The sequence below is a fragment of the Anastrepha obliqua genome, chromosome 1, assembly GCF_027943255.1.
Source record: "Anastrepha obliqua isolate idAnaObli1 chromosome 1, idAnaObli1_1.0, whole genome shotgun sequence".
Taxonomy (NCBI): Eukaryota; Metazoa; Arthropoda; class Insecta; order Diptera; family Tephritidae; genus Anastrepha; species Anastrepha obliqua.
In genome coordinates this window covers 48,456,256-48,482,001 of record NC_072892.1, presented here as the reverse complement: position 1 = coordinate 48,482,001, position 25,746 = coordinate 48,456,256, and the positions used below count along the sequence as shown (strand labels likewise).

General features: G+C 37.7%; 1 protein-coding gene across 1 annotated transcript in view; it reads right to left on the bottom strand.

Annotated features, from left to right (window-relative positions):
* Positions 1-25,746, bottom strand: part of LOC129250842 (hemicentin-1) — a 336,677-nt gene that overhangs the window by 11,502 nt on the left and 299,429 nt on the right. The window contains exon 13 of the mRNA XM_054890469.1: positions 16,338-16,559. Within this exon, the coding sequence (XP_054746444.1) occupies positions 16,338-16,559 (222 nt within the window). The remainder of the gene's footprint in view (positions 1-16,337; positions 16,560-25,746) is intronic.

Here is a 25,746-nt window from a genome sequence, read left to right as displayed (position 1 = left end):
CCAAAGAATCTGGAAAATTCTCACAGGAATAACTATCTCTATCTCTGTTTCTGTTCTTTCCTATCTCTTTCTCTGATACTTTTCTCCTTCCCTCCTTGACTATCTACCCGCTTTCCAGAGCTTTAAATACAATGGGCTTTTTAGCCTGAGAGTTTTAGGAGCCACCAAATCTCCGCGTTCTCCTTGGCTCGACATTTTCAAATTTCAATTCAATTTCAATCATTTCTGGATCTATTGATTGCCCTTTCCTTTTAAGTAAAATTCAATTTAATACTCCCAATATGAGGCTCCGACGGTACCAAACCTTTAAAATCGGATTCTCGAGAACCAACTATGGGGGGAATGCTCCGATTCCTAGGGCAAGTGCAGATTTAGTTATGTTTTCAATTCTTCTGGCGCTGATGGCCGTATGGTCGTATGACATCTTAGTCAACCATCTGAAATCGTTTTTTTTTCTTAGTAACTACTAAACTATTGTAAATTAGTTTAATATAGTCTGTAAGAATGTATCCATTCAAAGACAAATAAAAATAAATAAATATTTCACAAGCCATTTGAGAAACACAAACATGTAGATGAATGAAATTCAAAAAAAAAACAAATAGTGCACACTTACAGCGCGTCATCCCAACTCGCTGAATTAATGCAGATAACCCGCCAATTTTTCAATTTTTTTATGCACCAAACTACGAGCTGCATTTCACTCTCGAACGCTATCATATTTTCAATTTCAGTTTTCTCAGCTACTTAATTCTTCTATTAGCAAATGCGCTCATACCGGCTCACAAACCGGATAAAAGGGGATGCATGCGTAGTAATTCTTATTAGAAGCACCCGTGCATCCCATTCGCTACCCTATTAGCGAGCTCTCTACTAATTTAATTTACCTTTTTTCTTTTTCTTTGCGCTAAAATTGTTGAAATTTGTAGCCTTTCATAATTTTACCCACTTGCACAAAATATTGCACGTCCTTTAAGAGCTATTTATGAGTGCAACAAAAAGAGACGATGTAATAATACATTTTTTCAACAATTCTTCTTTATCCTCTCATTTGCACAGAATTATGTGAGTGACGCGCTTGCAAAGTTTTAAAGAATAAATGTTGGACACATAACACTATTCAATTTGCCGAGCTGATGTAAATCTTCTTAGCTGGTCGTTGAATGCCCCATGCGGGCGGTCATCGCCGCTGCTGCCTTGTCTAATTAGTGTTGGAATTCAAATTATTTTGTACGCTCTTGTTTGAATTTTTTTCTACATTTTAAATTGGTCGTTTATTTCTTAATATTTCATTTTTTTGCTTCATACTTTCATTAAAGCTAATCATTTTAAATTTTCCACTTCCTCTGGCCATTTGAAGGCAAGTTGCCTTGCATAGCTACGCTCGTTTGCTGCTGGTTGCTCTATGTTTTCGGCGTCTTCATATAAGTATCTACATAGACTTACATACATCTTCTCGCCCTCTTTTAAGTTCTCCGCGTCTGTTACTCAAGTCTCGGAAAAATCCAATTTTCTGCTTTAAATTATACAGCAACGCTTTTAACCCAGCCGTTCATCAGCTCGAAGGATCTCCAAGCTTTAGCTGTGTGCCCACCCCGGTTTGCGGTCTTCGTATTTACTATCTTTTTAGGCACTTTCTTCTGCATAATTTAAGGTAAAGTGCTACTACTAGTAAAAAAGGTAAATAAGCGCATAAATTGAAATGAGTTTTAGTTCCAATTTTCCTTCGTAATTTTTTTCTTTCTTTTTTCGTGTTTCTTGAACATTTTTAGGTTGGCATAAATATCGCTCATCAGTGCTGTCTGAGCGATGCAGTCTAGCGTTTAAATGCTACCTTTTCAGAAGGGCATAAAGAATATGTACGAAAAAAATAGCAGCCAGAAAAAGAGAGCAAAAGATGTATTTATTTGCTGTACTCGGAAATTCGAATGAAACTAAGTTGGGGTAATGAAAAAGGACTGCCAGTCCACCTTTTCGTCGTTTTCCTTTTATATTGGTCAAACCCTTTTTGCAATTTGTAAAGAGCGTATTTTAATGCAAAATAAATTATCTTATCGTAATTTCAATTATGTAACAAAAATTGGTTTACACTGCTTAAACAGAATATGAATTAAATATAATTAGACAGATGGCAGACTTTTTTAAGAGAAAGATTTAATCTTAGGAAAATCATAGAATCTTGAAAAGTAAAAATAAAAATTATAACCAGCTGTATTCTTTTGCTACCAGGCTGCAAAGTTTTAGATACAAAGCTACACTTAGGGTATATTCAGAAACGCATTATAATGCGCAGTAATTGCAGTATTGGCAGCACTGCCAATGTGACAATTCATGCAATTGATAGATTTGCTGACGTTTTACAAATAAATTTGCTTCATTTAAGAACGCGCTCTGCAGTAAAATGGAATTATTACTAAGTTTAGTAGCCGACGATGCATGCGAGTCAAAAACTGGTAATTTTTTATTAAATTAAAGAAAAAAACCGCTCAAAGCTTAAAAGAAGGACATATTTTGTAAGAAGTTTATTATTAAAACGAAAAATACTGAAAAATGAATATTTTTTTGAAACAATAAAACCATTTCACAGGATATATTTTTTTCTCTTTTTCGAATGAATTGGTCCACTTTTGAGGTAAGTTTTTGATATCCAGTTGAATCAGTTTTTAATAAAATCATTTTATGAAGTGTTTGAAAGCCGCCCTAACTTCGTTTTGGTTAACTGCAAGAACCGGTCGTTGTGGGAAATCATTAGAAAATGTTTACTGTGGGAAAAAGTAAGGTGAATTTATTTGTCAAACTTCGCGGGATTAAAATTTCGCTCTAGTAATTTTGTTCATGAGTTGGCAGCACTGTTAATAACATCTGGGCCAACTTCCATGTGAATGTCATTATCAGTAATATATTTACGCTTGGGCTTACCAAACGACCAAGAGTGCATTTTTCGATTTTTACAATGTCTGATTTGATTGAGCAGAGAAGGGCCATCAAATTTTGTTTGCGGAATGAAATTTCGGCTGCGGAAACGTTTAGCAAGTTGCAGAAGGCATTTGGTGATTCGACCATGTCGCAGAAAAATGTTTCTAAGTGGTACAAAGATTTCAAAGAGGGTCGGGAACGTGTTGATGACTTGGAGCACTCCGGACGACCATCGACGTCAACAGATGACCAACACGTCAATAAAGTGAAGGAGTTAGTGCTCAAAAATCGTCAGTTGACTGTTAAAGACTTTACTGATATGATCGGAATATCATAAGAAGGATCTGTGAAAACCATTTGGAAAGACCATTTGGGCCTACGAAAAGTCAAATCTCGTTTGGTACCGAAAACTCTCAATTTCTTGGAAAAAAGTCGTCGCGTTGATGTGTGTGAAACAATGCTTTCAGACTATCAGGACAAGCTCAAATGCATCATTACGGGAGATGAGACTGGGATTTATGCTTACGATCCTGAAACAACCGACCAATCAAGCGAATATCGTGCTAAAGACGAGGCCAGACCGAAAAGAGCACGTCAAAGTCGTTCAAAAATAAAAGTCATGATGACAGTTTTTTTCGATTTTCGTGGTGGGGTGCGCTATGAATTCCTTCCACCTGGCCAAACTGTTAATAAGGAATATTATTTGAGCGTTGTGCGTCATTTACGTGAAGCAATTCGTCTAAAAAGACCAGAATTATGGGCCAACAACTTTTGATTTTTGCATCACGATAATGCACCGTCTCACACTGCACTCGTTCTTCGTGACCATTTCGCCAAAAATCCCAGGCATATCGTTCCGCAACCACCGTATTCGCCTGATTTGGCTCCGTGTGACTTCTGGCTATTCCCAAAACTCAAGAGACCACTCCAGGGAACGCGTTTCGAGTCGATTGAGGAGATAAAAGCTGAATCGAAGAAGGTGCTAATGGCTATACCGGAAATGGACTATTTGGCATGTTTCGGGGATTGGAAAAATCGTTGGCATAAGTGTATTTCATAGAGAGGGGATTATTTTGAAGGGGATGAAATTGATTTACAAGAATAAATAAAGATTTTTCATTTTACAACCGAATTCACCTTACTTTTTGCCCACAGTGGTACATTACTTAATGGAAGTTATGTAATAGCAGGGCCGCTTTCTGGCAGCTTACGGATCGCTTTGTCATTGCTAAGGGGGCTGCGCATCATCTTTTCCACAAAACAATTAAAGCAATATGTAAATTGAAAAGCGAAATAAAATGGCCAGCTGTTGAAGAGCAACAAACAATTATGACTGAGTTCGAGAACAGCAGATAAAACCAGTTTCCCTCTGTAATTGGTTGCTTAGATAGAACCCACTTTAATATATTTACGCCTAGTGAAGATGCTATCAGCTACTACGACCAGAAAGGGAAATATTCCGTTCAAATGCAGGTAAATACTCCGAATTTATTACTCTCAAAGATTCTAAATCAATACCTCATAGGCCATATGTGATAGCCGATTCCGTTTTTTTGGATGTGGGCTCTCCAGGAAGCTGCCACGATGCTAATGTCTGGAGAAGTAGCTCAATATTTAATGGCATAACATCCGGACAATAACAGCTAGCACCAAGTGCAATAATATTGGGTGACTCTGCATACCCTCTTCAAAATCTCTGATGGTTTCTTACAGAGTCAATGGACATCGCACCAGGGAAGAAAAGAGATTCAACACACGTCTGTCTTCAACACGCGTATTTATAGAGCAAGCGTTTGGAACATTCAAAAAAAAAGTTCAAGATATTAAATCATATAGATATTTCAAGCCTTGAAAGTATATCAGATGTGATACTAACTTTTGCTATTTTACACAATTTGATTTTAACGAAAGGTAATCCTTCAGACCGTACCGCTGAAATGGCAATAGAGCAACAAGGCAACATAGAAGCCTCCAGTGAGTTGGAGACACCTCAGGATTCTCCAACATGGTCCTCCGAGGAAGATACAAATGGGATCGACAGAAGAAGTTATCTAACAACACTTTTTTTCTCATAAACTACCTTTTTTTTGTAATCAACACAGTATTGAAGTTTTTTAATGTACTTTTAATTTTATTTAGTTCAATAAAACAAAATAAACTTCATACATAACGATACATTAATTCAATTTAAAAAAGTACTTTTCACAGCTTCATTCGATATAATAAGAAAATTGATTTTAAGTCCAGAAGCGCTTTTATTCTGTCTTTCTCCAAAGCGAGTTTTTCTCTTTTACAGCCAAGACTTCATCGTGTAATGAAATTTAGTTTAACTATCGTGTTTTCAATATATTTTTTCATAAAACGCTGAAAAAATTACTATTATACTTACTTTTCATCAGACATCGTTAAATTGCAGTCTTAAAATTTTTCCTGCAAATATTGCCGACTTTTTATGCAGAAATGGCATTTAAGAACGCATTGCATTTGCAGTGCTGCCATATTTGCGTGTTTGAACGCTATGCTCCTACTGCAAACGTATATAGCGCATTATAATGCATTTCTGAATATACCCTTATTTATGTTGATTGATAACCTGCTTGTGCAACACCAATCAAACAAATTAGTAAGCGCATTTTGAAGCGCATGAATGTCATGTAAATTCAAAAAAAAAATTTCATTATTTTTAAATTAGCTAAAGAAAGTAACCAAAGGACTTAAAAGGGCTGCTAACATTTACGAAAATCACGAAGCAACAATGACCAGGAAATACTTCCTTGAGGAATCCAAGAGTTAACAATGTATGAAAACCAACTTATATTTTCAACGACAACATAAGTGACTCGGCTTTAAAGGCAGGACAATCCAAGATGCAAATATTTAGGGAAAAGCAAATTTACCGAACTTATTCAGTAATGAGGTTGACACTTTTGTTCTATTTTTGGATTAGATGATTTAAAATGCCTAATGCATCTTCGAAGCTGATATCGCAGCAATGGTATGTCCGGTGACTAAAAAATTCCCTGTCGGTTAACCTGCAACCGTTTTCCCATTACTTCAGAGTGACGTTCCATCTTCCTCATTACAAAGGTCTATCTATGCCTATGTATTTGCGTTCAGGTCTCCCATTTTCATCCGAAGTATATTTTCCGCGAAACTACTGATGATCTCCCACGTTTCATCGTGCTTAGCATTTGTTGATTACATTTTCAGTGGCTATGTGACCGACTGCATTCTCCAGCGTTCGACGTTCTTCTTCCCAGCGCATGACTTGGAAAAGTGGTGTCCACTTTTTCTTATTTTGAATAGGTATTTCTGGAAACACCCGTACCTCGAAAGCACTTGGGTTGTATACAAATTGACTTAAACGAAGTTCGTGCATGTAGCGACGTCTTTTATTAGCCCAGCCATCGTTTTGTTGCGTGTTTCGTAAATCCAGCGGTCTTGGTCTTAGCGTTGTATCTTTTATTTCGCACGCTGCAGGTTTGCTAACTCTTTCTTCAATTCCCACTTTCCCACTTTAAAGCCCATAACTTTTTTCTTTCAGAAACTAGTAAGTTTATCGGTATTGAACCGCTTCTTACTTGAACCGCTGGCTCTGCACTCGGCGGTAGGCGGACACAACTCTCAGGGCTCTCGTTCATTGTACCTATGATAAGAGTAATTGAATCGGTAATTTACCTATAGCGCATTTGCCTACAGTTCAGCTTCGTATAAAGAATGGAAAGCCTGGTAACCATCATTATTTCCCCTTTCCTCCTATGTTTGCCATTAGTCTACTGAGTAGGGATGCCATCTTACGCTATTGAAAGCCTTCCTTGCATCTAAGGTGGCAAGGAAGACTATGCTTCTGAATTGAATACTGTCCTGTTGCGCTGCTCCTACGTTATTTATGGCAGTTTCGATTGCCCCTATTGTAGACTTTCTGCGTCTACACCCGTACTGTCTTGCTGATAGTCCTCCGGCGTTATCTATGTCTGCGACCAGTCGAGGCTTGATCAATCTTTCAAGGAGCTGTGTCGAACATGCAACTTTTCTGCCTTTTGCCGTTCTTTATTAAAACTCCACTTTTCTACTTTCAACCGTTCTTTATTAAACTCCAATCTCAACTAAAAACTATAATCTTACAATCTACCCTAAATCCCTACTTGCGGTGTAGCTATTGAGTTTGTGTTGGTGTAGTTGCGCCGGCAGCTTTGTTTGTATGTATTCTCAGCTGCATTCCTCAAGCTGCCAAAAGTCACGTACGTAAATTGATGATCAGCTTGACCGCTGTAAGATTTGTGGAGTAAGCTGTGCGATCTAATTACCAACGGCCAGTAGCGTGGGAGTGATTCAAGGGAATCATCAAATCTCTGTTTTAGCTTTGCAAGTGTGCAATGCGCTAACTTCTCCCCCTCTTAAGACGAGCCGTCCTCGACTCGTGCCAAAATTTCCTCTACTGCCCTCTGAGTTTTTACTTTATTACTTGCTAATTTGTTTCTGCGGTGGATGAAAAAAATTGCTATTGCGATCAATAATAATGGAGGAAAAGAAAAAATTGTCCAGAACAAATTACGATGAACAGATATACCCTCCTTCAATTCGTGAATGCGAGAGATGTTGTCGATATAAATTTGGTGCAAATATGGTAGGGACAAACTCGTATGGTGTTCCAAGTAATTAATGGATACGGTTTTTGGAGGATGTGGTTGGATATAAGTCGGTTCTCTTTTTGCCACGTAAGTTGTATCATTTATGGTGATAGAGTCACGAAAAAGAAGCAGATACGTTCCCCTTATTTCCAATTTTCGTTGATCAAATATTGTCGTTGGTTGCACGTTGTTAAGAATAATGATGCCCTCTTCTATTTTTTGAACTGATGGTATGTGATATGCCGATTCTGATGAACAATTAGCTGTGTTATTATTTAGCATCTGACCCAAGCAATCTGAGTGAGCCGGTTTGCACACTTTAGCTACCAAAGTGTCGTTGCAGTTCTCGAGTGGTTGAAACGTATCGCTACATTTTGCCGCAAGCGTGGTCTCTAGCTTTACGATACTATTATTATGGACTACAGGATAGATTTTTAGGAATCGACAGAAATTTGTAACCTTAGGAACCTTAAGAATATAGTAAATAACATCAGAACTTTGCAAAATTTTTACCTTAGATACTAAAAGTAAATTACTTAAACTAAAGGGTAATTGTTCGGAATTGAACGCTTGATCCATCTCTTCGTCATCCAAAATAAGTGGATTTATGATATTACTTTTTGCCAACACAATGGAGAGTGCTAGTCTGTTTAGTTGGCTGATTATATGGTTATTTCTTCTTACCAAATTTTCACAGAGCAATGTTTCCTCGTCTTTTAATATGCAATCCGTTTGATTTCCGCGAAGTGTATTGATTAGGTTGGTAATTTCGTTAATTCTATTTTGTAAATCGGAGTTAATTCTAATCTGCCTATTGTTGTTTTCTATTAGCATGCTTTCCTTTGTCAAGAGCAGTTCAAAATCTTCGTGGTCCGGGGTACCGGCTATAAATTTCAGGGCGGACCCCAGAAAATCTATTGACCTTGCAATTCTCTTAGGTATTTCCAAAGTGCGAATTATGTGTAGTATTTCCTCACCTTGTTGTTTCAAAATATTTTCGTTCACTACCTGATTTTTTGATTTTGATGTGAACCATCGGCTTTCGTAAGCTATCTGGCGATAATCTGTTAGGTTGGTGGCGTGCACGAGGTAAATGAATTCATTATAAATAGCCACATTTCCCCGAGGGATGGTGATAACTTGTGAGGAGGTGTAGTCAATTAAATTGGCTCTAGTGACGAAGACTAGGGCAAGCGGCAATCTGAAATTGATTTTATCGTAAATTACTTTTATGAATTTTCCTGCCTTCTATCTGTACTGTTGTACCTAAATCTCTTTCTACTATTTTTTCCACGAACACCTTCTCAAATTTATTTCCCAATCGCTTATTTCGTCGAAGAAACACCCTTTCACCAGGCTGATATGTTTTGGTTATTCTTTTCTCATTCAATCTATTCAATACTAAATTCTGGGCTCTTATTAATTTATCTCTAATTTCCCCAAATTTCTCCGCTGGGCAGTTCTGCAAAATTTCGATTGGTTTCGAATCTACAACCGAGTGAATTGTTCTGTTGTACTTGTAAGCAGCAAGCAAAATCAGATCTTTAACCTCGCTTATCTGCTGCTGTGCCTTCACGCATCTGGCTATTTCCAAAAGGGTTGAATGAAACTTTTCGACCTGTCCGTTGCTTTCGCTATGTAAGGTGGGTACGAAAAACTGTTCTATGGAGAAATGATCGCGTAGCATGTTTCTAATTAAATTTGAAGTAAACGCTCTTTCGTTATCTGTGACAATTGTTTTAGTGTTTTGGAACATACCTAATACCTCTAATAAAGCTTCTTTTATATCAATGGTACATCTTGAAATAACAGGTTTAACAATTGCAAACTTTGAAAACCTATCAACAGCAGTTAAGAATAGCTGCTTTCCAGTAATTAAAATGTCTAAGTGGAGAATTTCTCCTGGGTGCTCTGGGATTGGAGTTTTCCCAATTTCCGGATTTGGTGGTTTTCTTTGGTATTTATTTTCCAGACAGATCTTGCAATTTGATACAGCTGACCTGAGCATTTTCCTCATGTCGGGAAAGTAGTATTCTGATAGAATTTGCTTAAAATTCTCGGACAGAGATCGATGGGCACGGGCATGCTCCGTTGCTATTGCTTCCTGTTGATCGTTCGGATTCGTTAGATCGATTACAAATTTTTCTGTATGAATAAATTTAACCCCCGGGAATGCTTCGACAAGAGGTCCCTGGATCTCTGATAGTGTCGGAAGATCGCAACAAAGAGCGTTTGTAACGCTAGGGTTTACGAGTTTCTTAAGATTATGCAACAAATTTACTATTGTGTCGTAATTTATAGTATAACGAATTTTTTTCTGAAAAATTATTTTTGTACTTTGGTGATAATGATCCCCCTTCGTCAAAATGAATGGTCTTTTGAATTGGTTTACTGGATACTGGATAGTTTTAATTGTGTTTGAGAGCGATGACTCGCTATGTGCTGTAGCATCTGTATCAGTCATATTATTCAAAAACTGACGGGACAGAGCGTCTGCTACGACGTTGTCTCTGCCGGGTTTATAAACAAATTTAGGCGAAAATTCTTCTATGAACGCACGCCATCGCTTCATTTTTGTATTAGGATTTTTGTTCGAAATAGCGAAAGTTAAAGGCTGGTGGTCTGTGAATATTACGATGTCTTTAATACCGTATAAGTAATGTCGAAGGTTTTTAAGGGCCCACACTATAGCCAAGAGCTCACGCTCGTTGGTTGCATAATTCTCCTCTGTTTTTGATAATGTTCTTGAAATCATTGTAATGGGCCGACCATTCTGGGAGAGGACCGCGCCTAAAGCGCTAGATGAAGCGTCTGTTGTTAGTTCGAATGTTTTGTCATAATCCGGATAAAACAGCAAAACATCTTCCGATGCCAAAATGCTTTTTACCCTTTTAAATGCTTGAATGGCCTCGTCATCAAGGACTATTTTAGTGTGTTTGGACTTGTGGGATGACACATGGCCATTCTCCCCCCGAAGATACTTTGTTAATGGTTTGACGATAGACGCATAATCCCTTATAAACCTTCTATAGTAACCTGACAGACCCAAGAAAGAGCGTAATGCTCGAAGTGTTTCCGGCTTCCTATAGTCGATTATGTCCTTGACCTTATTTGGACATGTTTTTATCCCCCTTCGAGAGACAATAAAGCCAAGAAACTCAACCTTATCTTTAAAGAATTTAGTCTTTTCTGCTGAAACTCGCATACCGGCCCTTTCCAACTTCCCCAGTACCTTATCGACATGTTGAATATGAGACTTTTCGTCCCTTGAAAAGATGATTATATCATCCATATAAACTTGGCAACTTTGGCCAATGTCGTTTCTCAAGACGTCATCAATAGCCCGTTGAAAGATACTGGGCGCATTTTTTAACCCGAATGGCAATCTATTAAATTCGTATTTGCCATTGTTAATGCTGAAGGCTGTTTTTTCGCGGTCCTTCTCCTCAAGGATTATCTGGTGGAATCCAGACTTTAGATCTAAAGTAGTAAAAAATCTGGAACTGCCCAGGTTTGCCAATATGGTAGAAATATCTGGTATAGGATATTTATCCGCAATCGTTTTTTCGTTTAATTTTCGAAAGTCGATTACCATGCGGAGCTTTTGTTTACCATATTCATCCAGGCCTTTTTTATTCACTACATGGACCGGAGAGTTATACGCCGAATTAGATTTTCGGATAATTCCTTCTTTCAACAGTATTTCTATTTCCTTATTAATGAATCCTGCCGCCGAAACCGGGTATGGATAAGATCGGGTGTAAATTGGTTCCGAGGAAGTGGTACGAATTTTAGCTTTGACCTTAGTATTAAATGGCAAAGCGCGGTTAGGTTCGGCAAAGGCCTTAAAATTCTTTTTAATCATAGAGTCAAACTCGTTTTTCACAAGAGCTGGGACCGAGTCCTTGTCCAAATATATGGAGTTAACTTGCTCACATTTGACGTTATTTAATTTTTCCTTACCACCCTCGTAATATAAGTATCCGGATGTCGTATCAATTTTAGATTCTATCTCCTTAAGGAAATCGTATCCCACTATACCATCGAAGCCCTTTATATTAGGAAGAATGAAGAAAGTTGAGACTTTCCCCAAAACGAAAACCTTACATTTTTTTTCTATGAGATTACATCCGTTTATAGTTTTGACCGTAAACTGTCTCTCCACAGGGATAATTCCCTTTAGGAAGCTCAAATTTTTGATATAGTTTTTTGAAGTTCCTGTATCAATCAGTAACCTAAGCTCCTGCCCCTCCGACGCCTTCTTGGTAATGTAAGGTAGGAGCGACCTTATACTAAAAAATTAACCTCGTCTTCCATCGCGAAATTGGAAGCGATCTCGACATCCGAATCACTGTCACGGTCCACAGTAATTTTCTTTTGTGGATCCGCCTCTGGGGTTGTCTCCAAATGGTTGGTCCGTTGCACTTTCGGCTTCCGTGAATTTACTGAATCTCCCCTTCTGTGCTCCCGTTTATTCACGTATTGATTACCACACCTTTTGGGGTGCCCTCCCACGGCATTTCCCTTTCTATAACTCTGGTTGGACTGTTTTGTACGTCGGAATGCGGAGGATCCGCGGTCTACATCCATTGGAGTAGGGGTGTCCTTGAGCATTTGGGGATTGCCAGGATAGTTATTGTGGTATTTTGGGCTAGTGGTAGTTGCTACGTTGTTAACCGCAAATGTTCTGGCGAAATCATAACGCATGCGGTTGTTCGCTAACTCCTGGGCAGTAGCCAGTGCAGAAGGCAAATCTTTAGGATTGGCAGAAAATAGAATGTCGCATAACGGCCGCTTTAGGCCAGAAATAAAAACTCTTAATGCGTTTTCTCTAGCTCTATCATTGAGCGCGGCGGCAAGCTGCGTATTGTTTGAATGAGTCATTATATTTTTATTTGTTATGAGTGTTAATTGCTTGTCTACCGTATCATAATATTGGCAGATTGACAAACTTCCCTGCCTCAGAACGCTGAGCTCTGTTTCCAAAACATGTAGCGGTCTTTTGTCCGCGTATGCTTTGTCCAATCTAGCTATTATCGCTTTAAAATTTAAAACAGTTGAGAAGGAAGCGAGCGTTGCATTTGCGGGGCCTACTATCTTGTTTCTAAATATCCCCATGACAACATAATATTGCTCTGAACCCTCTTTGTAGTAGCCAATGGCGAATTCTGCTGCGGAACGCCAGGCCGGATAAGAAGCAGTATCCCCCTTAAATTCTTGTATAGATTTTATTAAATCCATATTTGTGTTGCCCCCGACCACAGTTGGATTTATTTCCACGGGAATGTAACTCTCCGCGGATGGCGGCTCTAAGCGCCGAAGAGTTTTCATTACTTCATCTAACTGGACATTCCATTCTCTTTTGTTTTGGTCATTTTGTTGTCTTAAAATTTCTATTACCTGCTCCCTAGTTACACTCATGTTAATTTTGTTTTGCTTTTTTTTTTTTAAAAAAAAGGTAAGAAAGAGCCGAAGGTATTTCGCTTTACAAAAACTTTATATAACTTTTCTTTAATTGCACTGGATCAATTTTGTTTTGCTTTTTTTTTTTTAAAAAAAAAGGTAAGAAGGAGCCGAAGGTATTTCGCTTTACAAAAAACTTTATATAATTTTTCTTTAATTGCACTGGATCAAAACCGAACAATTACTTACAGTATTATTATTTCACGTATTGCAATCATTTCTGCTAGTTGGGTTCAGTTGTCCTGTCCTGCTAGTTGGGTTGTCCTGCTAGTTGGGTTGTCCTGCTAGTTGGGTTGTCCTGCTAGTTGGGCGCCACTTTTCTGCCTTCTGCCGTTCTTTATTAAAACTCCACTTTTCTACTTTCAACCGTTCTTTATTAAACTCCAATCTCAACTAAAAACTATAATCTTACAATCTACCCTAAATCCCTACTTGCGGTGTAGCTATTGAGTTTGTGTTGGTGTAGTTGCGCCGGCAGCTTTGTTTGTATGTATTCTCAGCTGCATTCCTCAAGCTGCCAAAAGTCACGTACGTAAATTGATGATCAGCTTGACCGCTGTAAGATTTGTGGAGTAAGCTGTGCGATCTAATTACCAACGGCCAGTAGCGTGGGAGTGATTCAAGGGAATCATCAAATCTCTGTTTTAGCTTTGCAAGTGTGCAATGCGCTAACTTGCATAATGGCCGATATGCTGATGGGAGGTTCGGGTTGCCTTTCCCCCTTGCTTATTAGCACGAGCACCTGCTTTTTCCCGATTTCTGGAAAAATTCCTTCTCTTAGACAGGCGTTGCACATGTCTAGTAAGACTTGTGGACACATTTTTGCGCTCTGCTTGGGGGTCTTGAGGACTTCTATGGGTACTCCATCCGGTCCTGATGTTTTTTTGTTTTTGAGCTTGCTCGTAGCTGACTGGAGTTCCTCACTGGTGAATATTGGTGGCTGGTGAATGTCACGTTTATTTGGCACTCACTGCCTTCTCTGAGTTCGTCACTTCGAAAGACTTCTTTTAAGTTGTAGTCCATCGCGCTCGAGCTTAGTTCCACTGTAGGTATCCTGGCTCCCAGTTTCTTCATCACAATCTTAATCATCCAATTTGGTTTTTGAATGATGCTTTTACTAAATACAAAAAATATATGGTTTTCAGTGGTGTAAATCTTTACATGGACTTTTACAATTTTTTCTGTTAAGTGGAAAATATGACATGCGTCAATTGGCTGCCGCAAATGTAGATACATATTTGTGCCTGTTTTTCATTTTTCATAACTTTTCATAAGATTTCCGGTGATAAGTGTTCGCATTCCTGTCGGTTGTCTTCGGCTGGTTAGCATAAACCTGCGACTTCCAGTAGCTCCAAGGAAAAAGGTCTGGGATGGTCGATGCTCGATTGATCTTGCCGGCTATGCCAAATCGCCAGAACGGAAAATTACGCGACCAGGAAACGGTTCCTTCAAAATATACATTGTGGTTGGTGCTGTGTGTGTGGTTGCGCCTTTTCACTGAAATTATATATTCACGAAGCCCCACTCATCTAATTACGGTAGTAAGAAATCATTTATGATGGCACTGTAGCTTTCGCCAATAACCAAAGAAACATGGCCCAACCACTCCTCTCGGGTGAACCCCGCACCATACAATGGCTGTGAGTGGATATAATGGCTCTTTGTGCATCACATTTGGATTTTCTGTACCTTAAGAGTAAGGATTTTGCTTGTGGACATAGCCGCTTAAGTGGAAATGCGCCTGATCGCTCACGAATATTTTCGACACAAAATCGTTCTCTTCGTTGTTGAGATTAAGGATGGCTTAACAGTGCATACTTCACACGCGACTTATATTATGTTTAGCAGGCAATAAGTGATGCACTTTGTACGAAAATATGATATGAGTAAGTCTTTCTCTACACATCGCTGTAGGATCCATCTGGTGATGTGCAATTGTGTTGCCCGTCGTCTGCTTGTTGTTTCTTCGTTCTCAGCGACTTTAGCAGTCACAGCCGCGATATTCTCGGCCGAAGCTCGGAGTTGTGACGGTCACGCCCTGCATGGTCTCGCGTGGTTCCAGAATGCTTAAGACGACCAGCTATGCGCCGGAGTGCTTACCAAGTTGGTGTGATATGATTAGGGAACCGACGTTGATATTCATGCTGCGCCAAAACTACTGACCGATTATTGCTCAAAGAAATCGGCACAATTATTCCACACTCTTGGGGAATATAGTGCGCCATTGGTTGTCTGTCCGTATACTGCAGCGGTCTTGTTCGAAAGTGTCCAATATGATTGACGTACGACACCATTGCAAAAATTATGGCATGATTAATTTTGCTCCACCTTATACTCGCATGTATATCTACTTGATAACCGTCAACGAACAGCCAGCTACAACAATTTGAAAAAATCTCAATTTCAACACCCTGCTAAATTGAATTCCCTGCTACGAAATCATGTTGCAATGGAGGAATGTACCATTTTTTTACAATACCTACTGGAGCAATATTTGTGAGCTTAGAAATAAGACGATATTTTGCAACTTCGTTTTTGTCACCAGAATTATAAATACTGGCTTAATTGCGATTCTCAGCAATACATTGCCTGTATGCCACTGAAAAAAAATATTAGTTTTCTACGGTTGCCTTCATTTGACTGCCGTCCGCACACTTTGATTTGAAACAAAAGGAAAAAGTCAATGGTAACCAATTTCGAACTGTTGGATGGGTAGTAAATTTTCATGAATGCCATAGCTTCTAAAGATTCCTACGCAGCCCGAACGATGGGTATGGGAACTTTGACTTCCAGGTACAGCACTCCGCTTGCCAACTTGCCAACGTCTCTTTGTACGACTGCCTGACATGAGTTGCCCAGTAAGTAAATTAGCGTAGTATTGGGCACTTTTTGTCATTAATTAATAAAATTCCCTTACTATGGCAGAAAATTATAGTCCTAAACTTAGACACCGACTTTTCCACCTTGAATTTAGTTGGTGGCCTTTATCCTCTTTTCATCCACCGAACTGGCATTTGCCTAGACTCCGGTTCATAACTGCTGATGAATCCAATCAACTTGTACACCTATTATTACAAAGTATTTTCTTATCCACAATCTATCTAAAATCCATCTATAGAGGTTACCCGTCAGGGGTTTCAAAACCAAAAATATATAATATTTATTATACCCTCGCAAGTACTTGCCCAAATGAAAATTTACTAATATGTTTGCGAGTACCTATATATAAAGTACGGTCCGGTTTTTTATTAACATTTAAATTTTATTCGTATGCACAAATTTTTAGCAAATTCACACATCTGCTCCTTGTTTTGCCACTTTTCTTACCTGTTTGCTTCTCTGCCGCCTTCAACGTGTAACCTTCGACCTGAACCGCCTCGCTGCGTCCACGTAAATTTACTGCATAAACGAAAATACGGAACAACCGACCAGAATCTAGGCCAGTTACGCTCAATACTGGATATTTGGAAGAGATATTGGCTTGCAACTGCCCACTATGCTGATCGAATATTTCCATTAGGAACCATTGCCGTAGACCCCCATCGAAACCTGTAAAGAAATAGTGGGAAAATAAATTGCTTAGTAGGTAATTAAACTGAAGCAATTTTTTTAAGCTATGATACCAATGTAAAATCAGAAGAGACAAAATTTCTATATTAATATTTTTAAGTGCTTTTCTTTAGATTTGTTGCAACATAATTTTTGTTCTTCGCTATAGTCTCCTTTCAGAGCAATGTATTTTAGCGGCCTTCTGATATTTTTGCAATATTAAAAAAAAAAAACTTTTCAATATTACCTTTTGTTTTGGCGGTGTTCTATGGATATGGCGTGGTTTTTCTCTAGAGTATTCTCTTTATGTTTGGAATTAAATAGAGGTCACTGAAAGCCAGATATGAAGAATGCGTAGGATGACAAATCAATTACTTTCCGTACCCCCTCGCTTATCTTTATTACATTACTTGAAAACCCGGAGTTAATTCCGCGCATGGATAGTTACTTCAGCATCACTCACCAACAAATTCTGCTAAAGAATGACAACAACAGTTTTTAGACACTCTGATGGAACTAATGCAGGGTTATCCGAATCTATTTGTGAAATGAACCGCAAATTGCGGTCTCTCGATAAACCCTCCGTAGAAGAAGCTTTCTGGCCTTTATCCCCTCAATAGCAGGTGCCCCGTTGATGCGCTCTGTCAGGGCTAAATACCTGGGACTTGTCCTTGGCAGAGCGTTAACATGGAATCACAATTTTGAGGAGAGGATTAGGAAGGCAACAATCGTCTTGAATGGTTGTAGGGTCGCTATCGGCAAAATACGGTGAGATACTTCTTGGCTTTTTTTAACACAATTATAGAACAAATTTTGCTATACAGAGTCTTTGTTTGGAGGAATTCGCTGGAAAGGATGCCATAAGTTAAGGAACTGGAGAGGGTTCAAAGGCCTGCTCTCATTGAAATCAGTGGGACGCTTCGGACCAACACAGTGTGGCACTCGTGGACATTGTTGGAAAAACTGCTGCTGCTCTCACCGCAATCAGATTGGTGTTCGGAGCATAAGCTAGACTTAAGTTACGGACACTTTAGCATTATTCACAACTTTGAGGTCATTCTCATGGTGCTGGATCATTGGATCCCCATCAAACTTGCATTTAGGCTTCCGGATCACCGGAGTGTTTTCCAAGCGGAAGTAGCCGCAATTAAGGAAGCAGTAGATTGGTTGCTCACTTATAATCACAGTAAAGAAGATAAATATAGGGTTTTTTAGTAAGAGCGCTTCAGCTTTTGAACTTTTTTGAATAAAACACAAACGGTTTGACTTTTTTAACTATTTTTTTTTTATTATCGAGTATATGTATATGTTCAAAACATTTAAATATGAAATTCGATTTCTTTTGCATGACCACCGCGTGCACGTTTTACGAAGTCCAATCGTTGAACCCAACTTTCGACCACTCTTTTGCATAAATCGGCCGAAATTCCAGCAATTTCGCGTTCAATATTGTTCGTTCACAATCGTTCACAAATCGTCCCCGGCTTGTTACTGTAGACCAATGACTTCACATAACCCCAAAACGAGACGGCTTGTTAAATGGACCGTAAAATGGCCGTAATGCTCTTAAAGTAGCAGCAACAAACGATTATTTTCATAAAAAATTTGCACGATTTGCAATCGTTGCTTAAGTATGTAGCGTTCCATGATGAAATGTATACTAATGAAGTTTACAAATGACAAGCGAAAAATAAAAAATATTGCGTCGTTCGCCCTCCCTATTGGAAAAAAGTTGAAGCGCACCTATTGAATAACCCTATATCTATTCCGATAGCCAAGCGGCAACTAAGGCCCTGGGCTCGTTGTTTGTGCGTTCGAAATGAGTCAGGAAATACCTGATTTCCCTCTCTATTGCATTGGAGTACTTCGACATTTGTCTCATTTGTGGTCGGTCGCAGCGGCATAGAGAGAAACTGCTGTGCCGATGAGCTGGCTATACAGGGGACCCTTGAGACGGTTTCATCGAAATATAAGAGGATTGGAGTTCCCTTTACCACCTATGGTCTGCTACTGGAAAGATGAACCTCGCGTCAACCCAGCGAGCGCTGGGCTAGTACGTAAGCGTACAAAGTCGCGAGATCTTTCCGGTCACTGGTAGATCGGGGGTGCTCGAGAGAGCTTCTAAGGCTAACGAAGCCACAGTTTTCGAATTTTGGTATTTATGCTCACCGGACACTGCCCGTTAGGTGTACATGCGGTGATGCTTAGGATTCAAGTATTGTATTTCTGCTTTTGCCTTCTTTCTGCCTACTCTGCTATCGTCGGCCTAAAATTTTAACATTTGGGCTCTCACTTTTTCGCTACACCTTTGGATATTGCGCGGTTAGATATCACACATCTGGTGAAATTCATCAGTAGCTTAAAGCGGGTAAAACAAACGTAAATCTCCACTGTTGTCGTCATCCTCTAATCCAAGCCCCTTCCTCCTTTTTTCCACCTGTCTTGTTCCTCCCCCTCTGCTTTTCTCCTCTCCCTCCCCCTGTATGGTATCTCAATGGACAAACTTTAAATTTTTGTCCTAGTGGGTCCCTCGCAAGGACAGCCATTTAAGCCCAAGCGCATTTTCGTGGTCATCGTCTGGGAAAGGATATCATTTTCATAAACTACATACATATGGACTGAGAACAGAACTTCTATATTAAAGGGGCCTAAATAACTAAATAACGGGATGATATCTCAGAATGGGGTGAGTATTTTGTATCTTTATAAGATGTGATAATTGATAAACTATTAAAAGATTCGAAAGTTATATTTATGAATTCAGGTTCGATGTCCACTTTGCGCAGGTATATTTTTTCATATTGCATTTGTATGAGTTCTATTTGCGACTTTTCTTCTACAGCATAATTATATTTCAATTAAGAAGTGAAATTAATTGTATGAAATAAATTATTTCTCTTAAGAGTTTGCCGCGACTTTATACAAGGGATTACATACGAGTACTGATCAACCATCAGTTTCTGTTTGCTAACTTGAAATTTAAAATTTTTCTTAACTTTAGCATAACTCTATTATAGTGAGATAAAAACTCGCAGCTAAGATTTTCTGTTAAAATTGTTACCACTTTGTTAATCACAACCCATATTTTTTAAGATCTCTACTGTAGATATATCATAGGAAATAAATGTTGCAAAAGAAATTTTAAATTCCAGTAACACTTCTCGTGAAAGCCGAATACCCGACAGAAGGGATAGGCAGACCAGAGTCATATCAGATTATAGTGGTCACCATATTTATACTGCCGTCCCATAGATGGACAATGGCGCTAGATCAGGAGTTTTCTTGGGACAATTCTCTTTAAATTGCTCATTTAGACCAATAGATGGTGGTCTCTGACTACTTACTGTAAGGCCTCCGAAGTGCTCTGGCCAAAACTGAATTTGAAAAGGACATAGTGTCTGCTTGGATTCAACCGATCAGCTACCCTCGCCCTCACAGGTGTTATAATGGGTCACTGCATTATTGGCATCCTAGCGAGTAGAATGGGTTTACCGCACAATGACTTCTGTAGGAGCTGAGGAGGTGGAAAAGAAATTGAGTCGGTACCACACCTCCTCTGTGAATGTTCTGCACTTCAAAGAAGCCGTGACAAATATCTTGGCGATTATTTCGTATTTGCAAAACGTCTCATTGAAGGGACAACTTACATTTTTAAAAAGATTTAGGTGGTTTAAGCATCTTAGTTAGGGGAAGGAAATCAAATATAGGTATCACAATGGGCCGAAAGGCTTGTCGTAAGGGGTACCGGTGGTCTCGAATTTTCAAAAAATCGTTGTTTTGTGTTTTCGATATTTCGAAAGCATAGGATTTTAAGAATATTCCTACATTAATCATACATCTGTCATACTGACATCTAGTACATTTTTTAACAATTAGTTAGGAAAATTATTAAATATATTTCATCATGGCCAGTGCCAAGACGAATACAACGATTACATTTCTGGGAAACAATTACATTTTATAAATACCAGTTATTTTAGCATACGAGAATTAATATTTAATTTAATAGGTCAGTTGGTCGGGGTCTGTTCAGACGTCGTAAAGTTCTTCTTTCAAGTTGTGAGAGTGTATTGACTTCTTTATTTTTGTGCTGGTTTATTTCGTTAAAATACCTTGTTGATATCGCTTTTATTTCTTCGTCGATTAATGGTATATTGAACGTAATATGGAAGTCATCATTTTTTGTGTACCAGTCGGACATTGTTATTATACGTAAGATTTTAGATTGTTGTCGCTGTACTTTGTTTATGTGAGTTCTTTTTGCAGTTCCCCACGCTTGAAGTCGGTAGGTCCAGATTGGTTTAATGACAACCTTGTATACTAAAAGTTTGTTGGAAATATTGAGCTTAGAATTTCTGCCTATTAGCCAATGCAATTGTCGAAATTTTTCCTTTATTTGTTTTATTTTCTTTTTGATGGGATCTTTCCATGTTAATTTTGAGTCCAGATGGATTCCAAGATATTTTTCAGATGTTTCAATTTGTATATTTTTATTGTTGAGCTTAATCGGCATAGCAGCAATCTCTGTTATTGTCGTAAATATTACTTGTACAGATTTGTCCTCGTTTACTTTTAAACTCCATTTGTCAAACCACTTCTTTACATTGTTGATGTACATCTGTAATTTTGTTGTTGCGGTTGAGAGGTTTCTGTCAGATGACAATAAAATTGTGTTGCAAATGTTGCTATAACTGAATTAGATTCTTCTGGGAGTGGTATGTCAGAGGTAAATAAGACATGTAGCCGTGATCCTAGAAAGCTGCCTTGAGGAACAGCTGCTGTTATTGGATGTATATGTGAGTATTTGTCATTGTATTTAATGAAGAAGCATTGGTCAGTAAGGTAGCTCTTGATAATTAAATAATAGTCCAGTGGTAATATTGTCCTAATTTTATGCAAGAGGCCTTTGTGCCAAACTTTGTCAAAAGCTTTTGCGACGTCCAAAAATACAGCAACGCAGTATCCTTTATTTTTCATATCTGAAATTATTTTTTGTGTAACTCGATGTATTTGTTGGATAGTTGAGTATTTTTTTCGAAAACCGAATTGATGATTTGGAATGATGTTTTTCGTGTCAAGGATTGGTGTAATTCTGTCATGTAAAAGTTTTTCTACAATTTTAGATATAGTCGGAAGTAGGCTTATAGGTCGATATGAAGTTAAAGCTGTTGGGTTTTTACCCGGTTTTGGTAGCGCAATGATTTCTGCGACTTTGCATACTTTTGGGAAATATTGTAAGCGAAACATTGCATTAAATACGTTTCTAATTAATAGGTAAGCCTCAATCGGCAGCTCTGTAAGTACTTTACCTGTCAGCATATTATATCCGGGTGCTTTTTTATGTTTAATTCGAGTTTTGATGCATAATATTATATCACTTCTTGTGTGATTGTTTTTCTTATTTTTGTGATGGTATCAGTATTAACATTACTAATCGTGTAAATTTGTTTATGTTCATCGTTCGATAGGACATTTACAAAATAATTTCTCAATGTCGCTACTTTTTCATCATTTGTAAAAGCCCATGTGTTGTCATTTTTTCTTAGTGGGCGTTGATGCTTTATCTGGTTTTTAAGTTTTTTTTTGTACATTTTCACAAGGAATAATTTGTGTCATGTGTAGGAGTTAAGTTTTTTAGCTATTTTTCAATTTCCTTATTTTTTATCTCACATAAGCAAACCTTCAAATTTTTTGTAGCTAAGTTTAACCTCTGTTTGTCTGCAGGAGATCTGGTTGTTTGCCATCTTTTTCTCAATTTTCTTTTTTCCTCTATTTACTTCTTAATAGAAATGCCATTTGAAGTGTTTTGTGCGCTATATTTTTGCTGCGGTGTGAATCTGAATCCTGCGTCAATAACTATGTCATTAAAATGTATGATGCTACGCTCAATGTCAAGTTGTGTTTTCAAAGGTGTACTTGGAATGAGTTGTTGGGAGATGTGTTTTCGATACTCATCCCAGTCAGTCCTCTTTGTAAATATTTGGGGTGTTGCCTCTATAGGGTCAATTTTTGATGTATAGTTAAGTATTATCGGCGAGTGGTCAGAAGCTAGTTAAGTTAGTTTAAGTTTCAGTTGGTTATGGTTAATATTTTTTGTTATACAGAAGTCGATTAAATCTGGAAGTTTTTAACATCCGCAGGCCAGTATTTTCGATTCTACAGCCGTTTTAGCATGTAGAGTCAGATTCGTCACACGGCGACTCTCAAAACTTTAAACTCAATTATCTCAAATCCACTTTTTTCGGCCTGCTGTTGTCAAAAAAAACAAAACAACTATTCCATCAAATCGTGGTTGTTTCCAATATTAATGGCTATCACCCGTACAGGAATCATATTATTATTTCAATTATATCGTTTTTTTTATTAAAAAACAGAAAAACACCCCGGTTTTTAGGGCGTCAAATTTAAAAGAGTGTCATTTTGTCATTTTTTTTTTATTCTAGTAGGAGACATAGCTACAGGCATTCTGATTAGTAGTTTTTTTTTTTTGGTTTTTGGGTTTCAGATAAATAGAAAAGCCAAAATGGACAACACCGTCTAGGTCCAATTTTTCTAGAGTGCCATTTTTTAAATTATTAAAATTAAATAATTTTTTTTTTTATTTTTTGTATGTAAAAGAAGTCAAATAGAAAACCTAAAGAAATGAAATATCGGTTTTAATTTTTTTATTGTTAAAAAATTCCTGAAAATACCCTAAGTTTTCGAGTTTTAGATCACCGCCACCCCTTAAAGAAGCAACCTAATTTAAGCTCTCTTCATACAAAACCCCAGTACCACTTCTCGTTCAGATAAGGTAATAAAAGGTATTTTATTGTTTTTTTTTTATCAAGTTATGGAGTAAAAAAATGAAAGCCTGCCTGTAAATGTTGAAGTCAAATTGACAGGAAAAACTAATTGTGGAGCAACACCCAATACTTATTAATGCGTTGAATGGCTCGTAACTAAAAGCAGAAAATGGTAATGGTAAAATGCTAAGCATCAATTAGGAAATTTCTTTAATAGAGGAGCTGATGGAAAATTGATGCAAAGTGCGGATGAGGAAGTTTGAATTAATTAGATAATCTTTTCAAAATTGCGATCACATTTCACGACCGTGGTTGCGAATGAGGACATGAATTTTCTTCACATAAGCGTGCCTTTTGTTGTTGGAATTTTTCTTTTTTTGAGTTCTCTGTTTATTTATTTATTTAGTGATTCAGTCCTAACACAGCACCGACAAACCTTATAATATTTAGAGGTTTTTCTATTTACGATATATAAAAATAGCATAGCTACTGCAACAGTCTCTCAAGTGGCATAATGATTTCTAATTATCGCTTGCTTTAAATTTTTTCCACTTAAGGGGGAACGCCACAGTGAAAATTCAAAAAAAAAACTCAAGAAAATGTGGTAAAAATTTTAAAGCGAAATTCGCTCTATTCCTGATTATATGTGCACTTAAGTGAGCGCCAGTCAGTTCGGCCCTGTAGCGCTTACGATACGATGCTTTATTTCAAACGCGTTTTTCTCAAAACGACTTTTTTAAATACGGTGGCAACGATTTCTCGAAAACTAATGAACCGATTTTAATTTTCTTTTTTTCAAAATTTTTGTTACGCATTGGCTATCGTTGTACGTAGCCGATTTTCATAATTTTGAAAATAACTATTTTTTTGGGCCTGTTGAAAATCAAAAAACTGGTGAAAAACACACATCGAAATTCAAATCACCACCATTTTGTCAAAAAAACAAACAAACAAAAAAAAAACGACTACGTACAACGATAGCCAAAATTGTGTAGATTAATAAAATTTTTGGTTTTTTGATTTCAGATGATTATTCATTGCTGTATCGCTGCCACCAGATGACGTCATTTTTTTAACTCGTTACGTTTATTCACATAAATTTGTCAGTTTTCAATATTTTTTAATAAAAATTTACATCAACCTAGTTGAATACATATTTAATAAATTGCCTTGTGTTCGATCCTCGAAAAATCATTTCTACTTACAAAAAAAAAAATTCACAAAAAACGACTATGTTTTGGCCCCCCAATATCTCATGGTAATGTTTCGTTATAGCCAACTATACCAGCCGAGGTATAAGTCAGCTTATTTGTTTATAATTCGTTTATTGGACTTCATATATGAAATTTGCAATCTATTTGCATTTTTGCAGTTAAAAATTTAATTGATTTTAAATCTCAATTTAACTTTCATAATTATTACAAATGTACATATACATGTTTGTACCATTGAGAAAAAATTTTAATTAAAATATCTTGTCAATATTTGCCAAATGCTTTCATATTAAATTCACTAAAGCAAAAAAATGTAAATTCACGCAAGAAATATTTCGACCTCTGAAAGCCAAACACTCACAGCATTGCAAAATATTGAAATGCATTCAACAACTACTTACACATGCGTATTGGTAGTGTGCGAGCGAGAAAGATTGATCGAAAAAGGCAGCTTACTAAAAGTTTAATGAATACATTAAATATTTTTTCCAATCGGATAGCTGAATCGAGTAAATTCGATTTGCAGACGATCGAAAGTTGTATGCAATGCCAAAGCAGATAAAAAAATAAACACATTTTATGTACTTATACATACATAATATGTGTATTTACGTACACACTATGAGTATATATGCAGGTATGCTATGCCAGCGCATGAGCTATGGAGCAGTAAAATTGCCAAGACAACCGTGTCGCAAATGCATGTAAGTCTTGTGTTGAATAGCAAGAAAAGACTGTATAACAATAAGGTAAGAGTATAAATGCAAAATAAACTAACTCAAATACAATGATCGAACAATACGGCAATCAGCAGCAACAACACATCATTAAAATCAACAGCAAAACACGCACACAATGACAGACGCAGAAAATTCGCTCAGCCAAATCAAGTCGAGTCGCATCGAGTAGTTGGAGCAAACTTTTCGATTTGTTGTCCTTGTTAGCCCCAAAAACTAGTACAGCGAATACAGCAAAAACAAAAACTACACACACCGTCTTCTCTGGCCAGTCTGACAGTTTAGCTGTCGGCTAAGCTCTAGTTAGCCCTCGAAATTCGCACCGGAAAGGTGAATACTTGGCTACTGACTGCCGCTTGATTGAATTTGCTAAAAACAGAAAAAACATAACAACAACGACAGCAAACTCATTGACAAATACAACAACAGTAACTAAAATAGAAGATTGCCA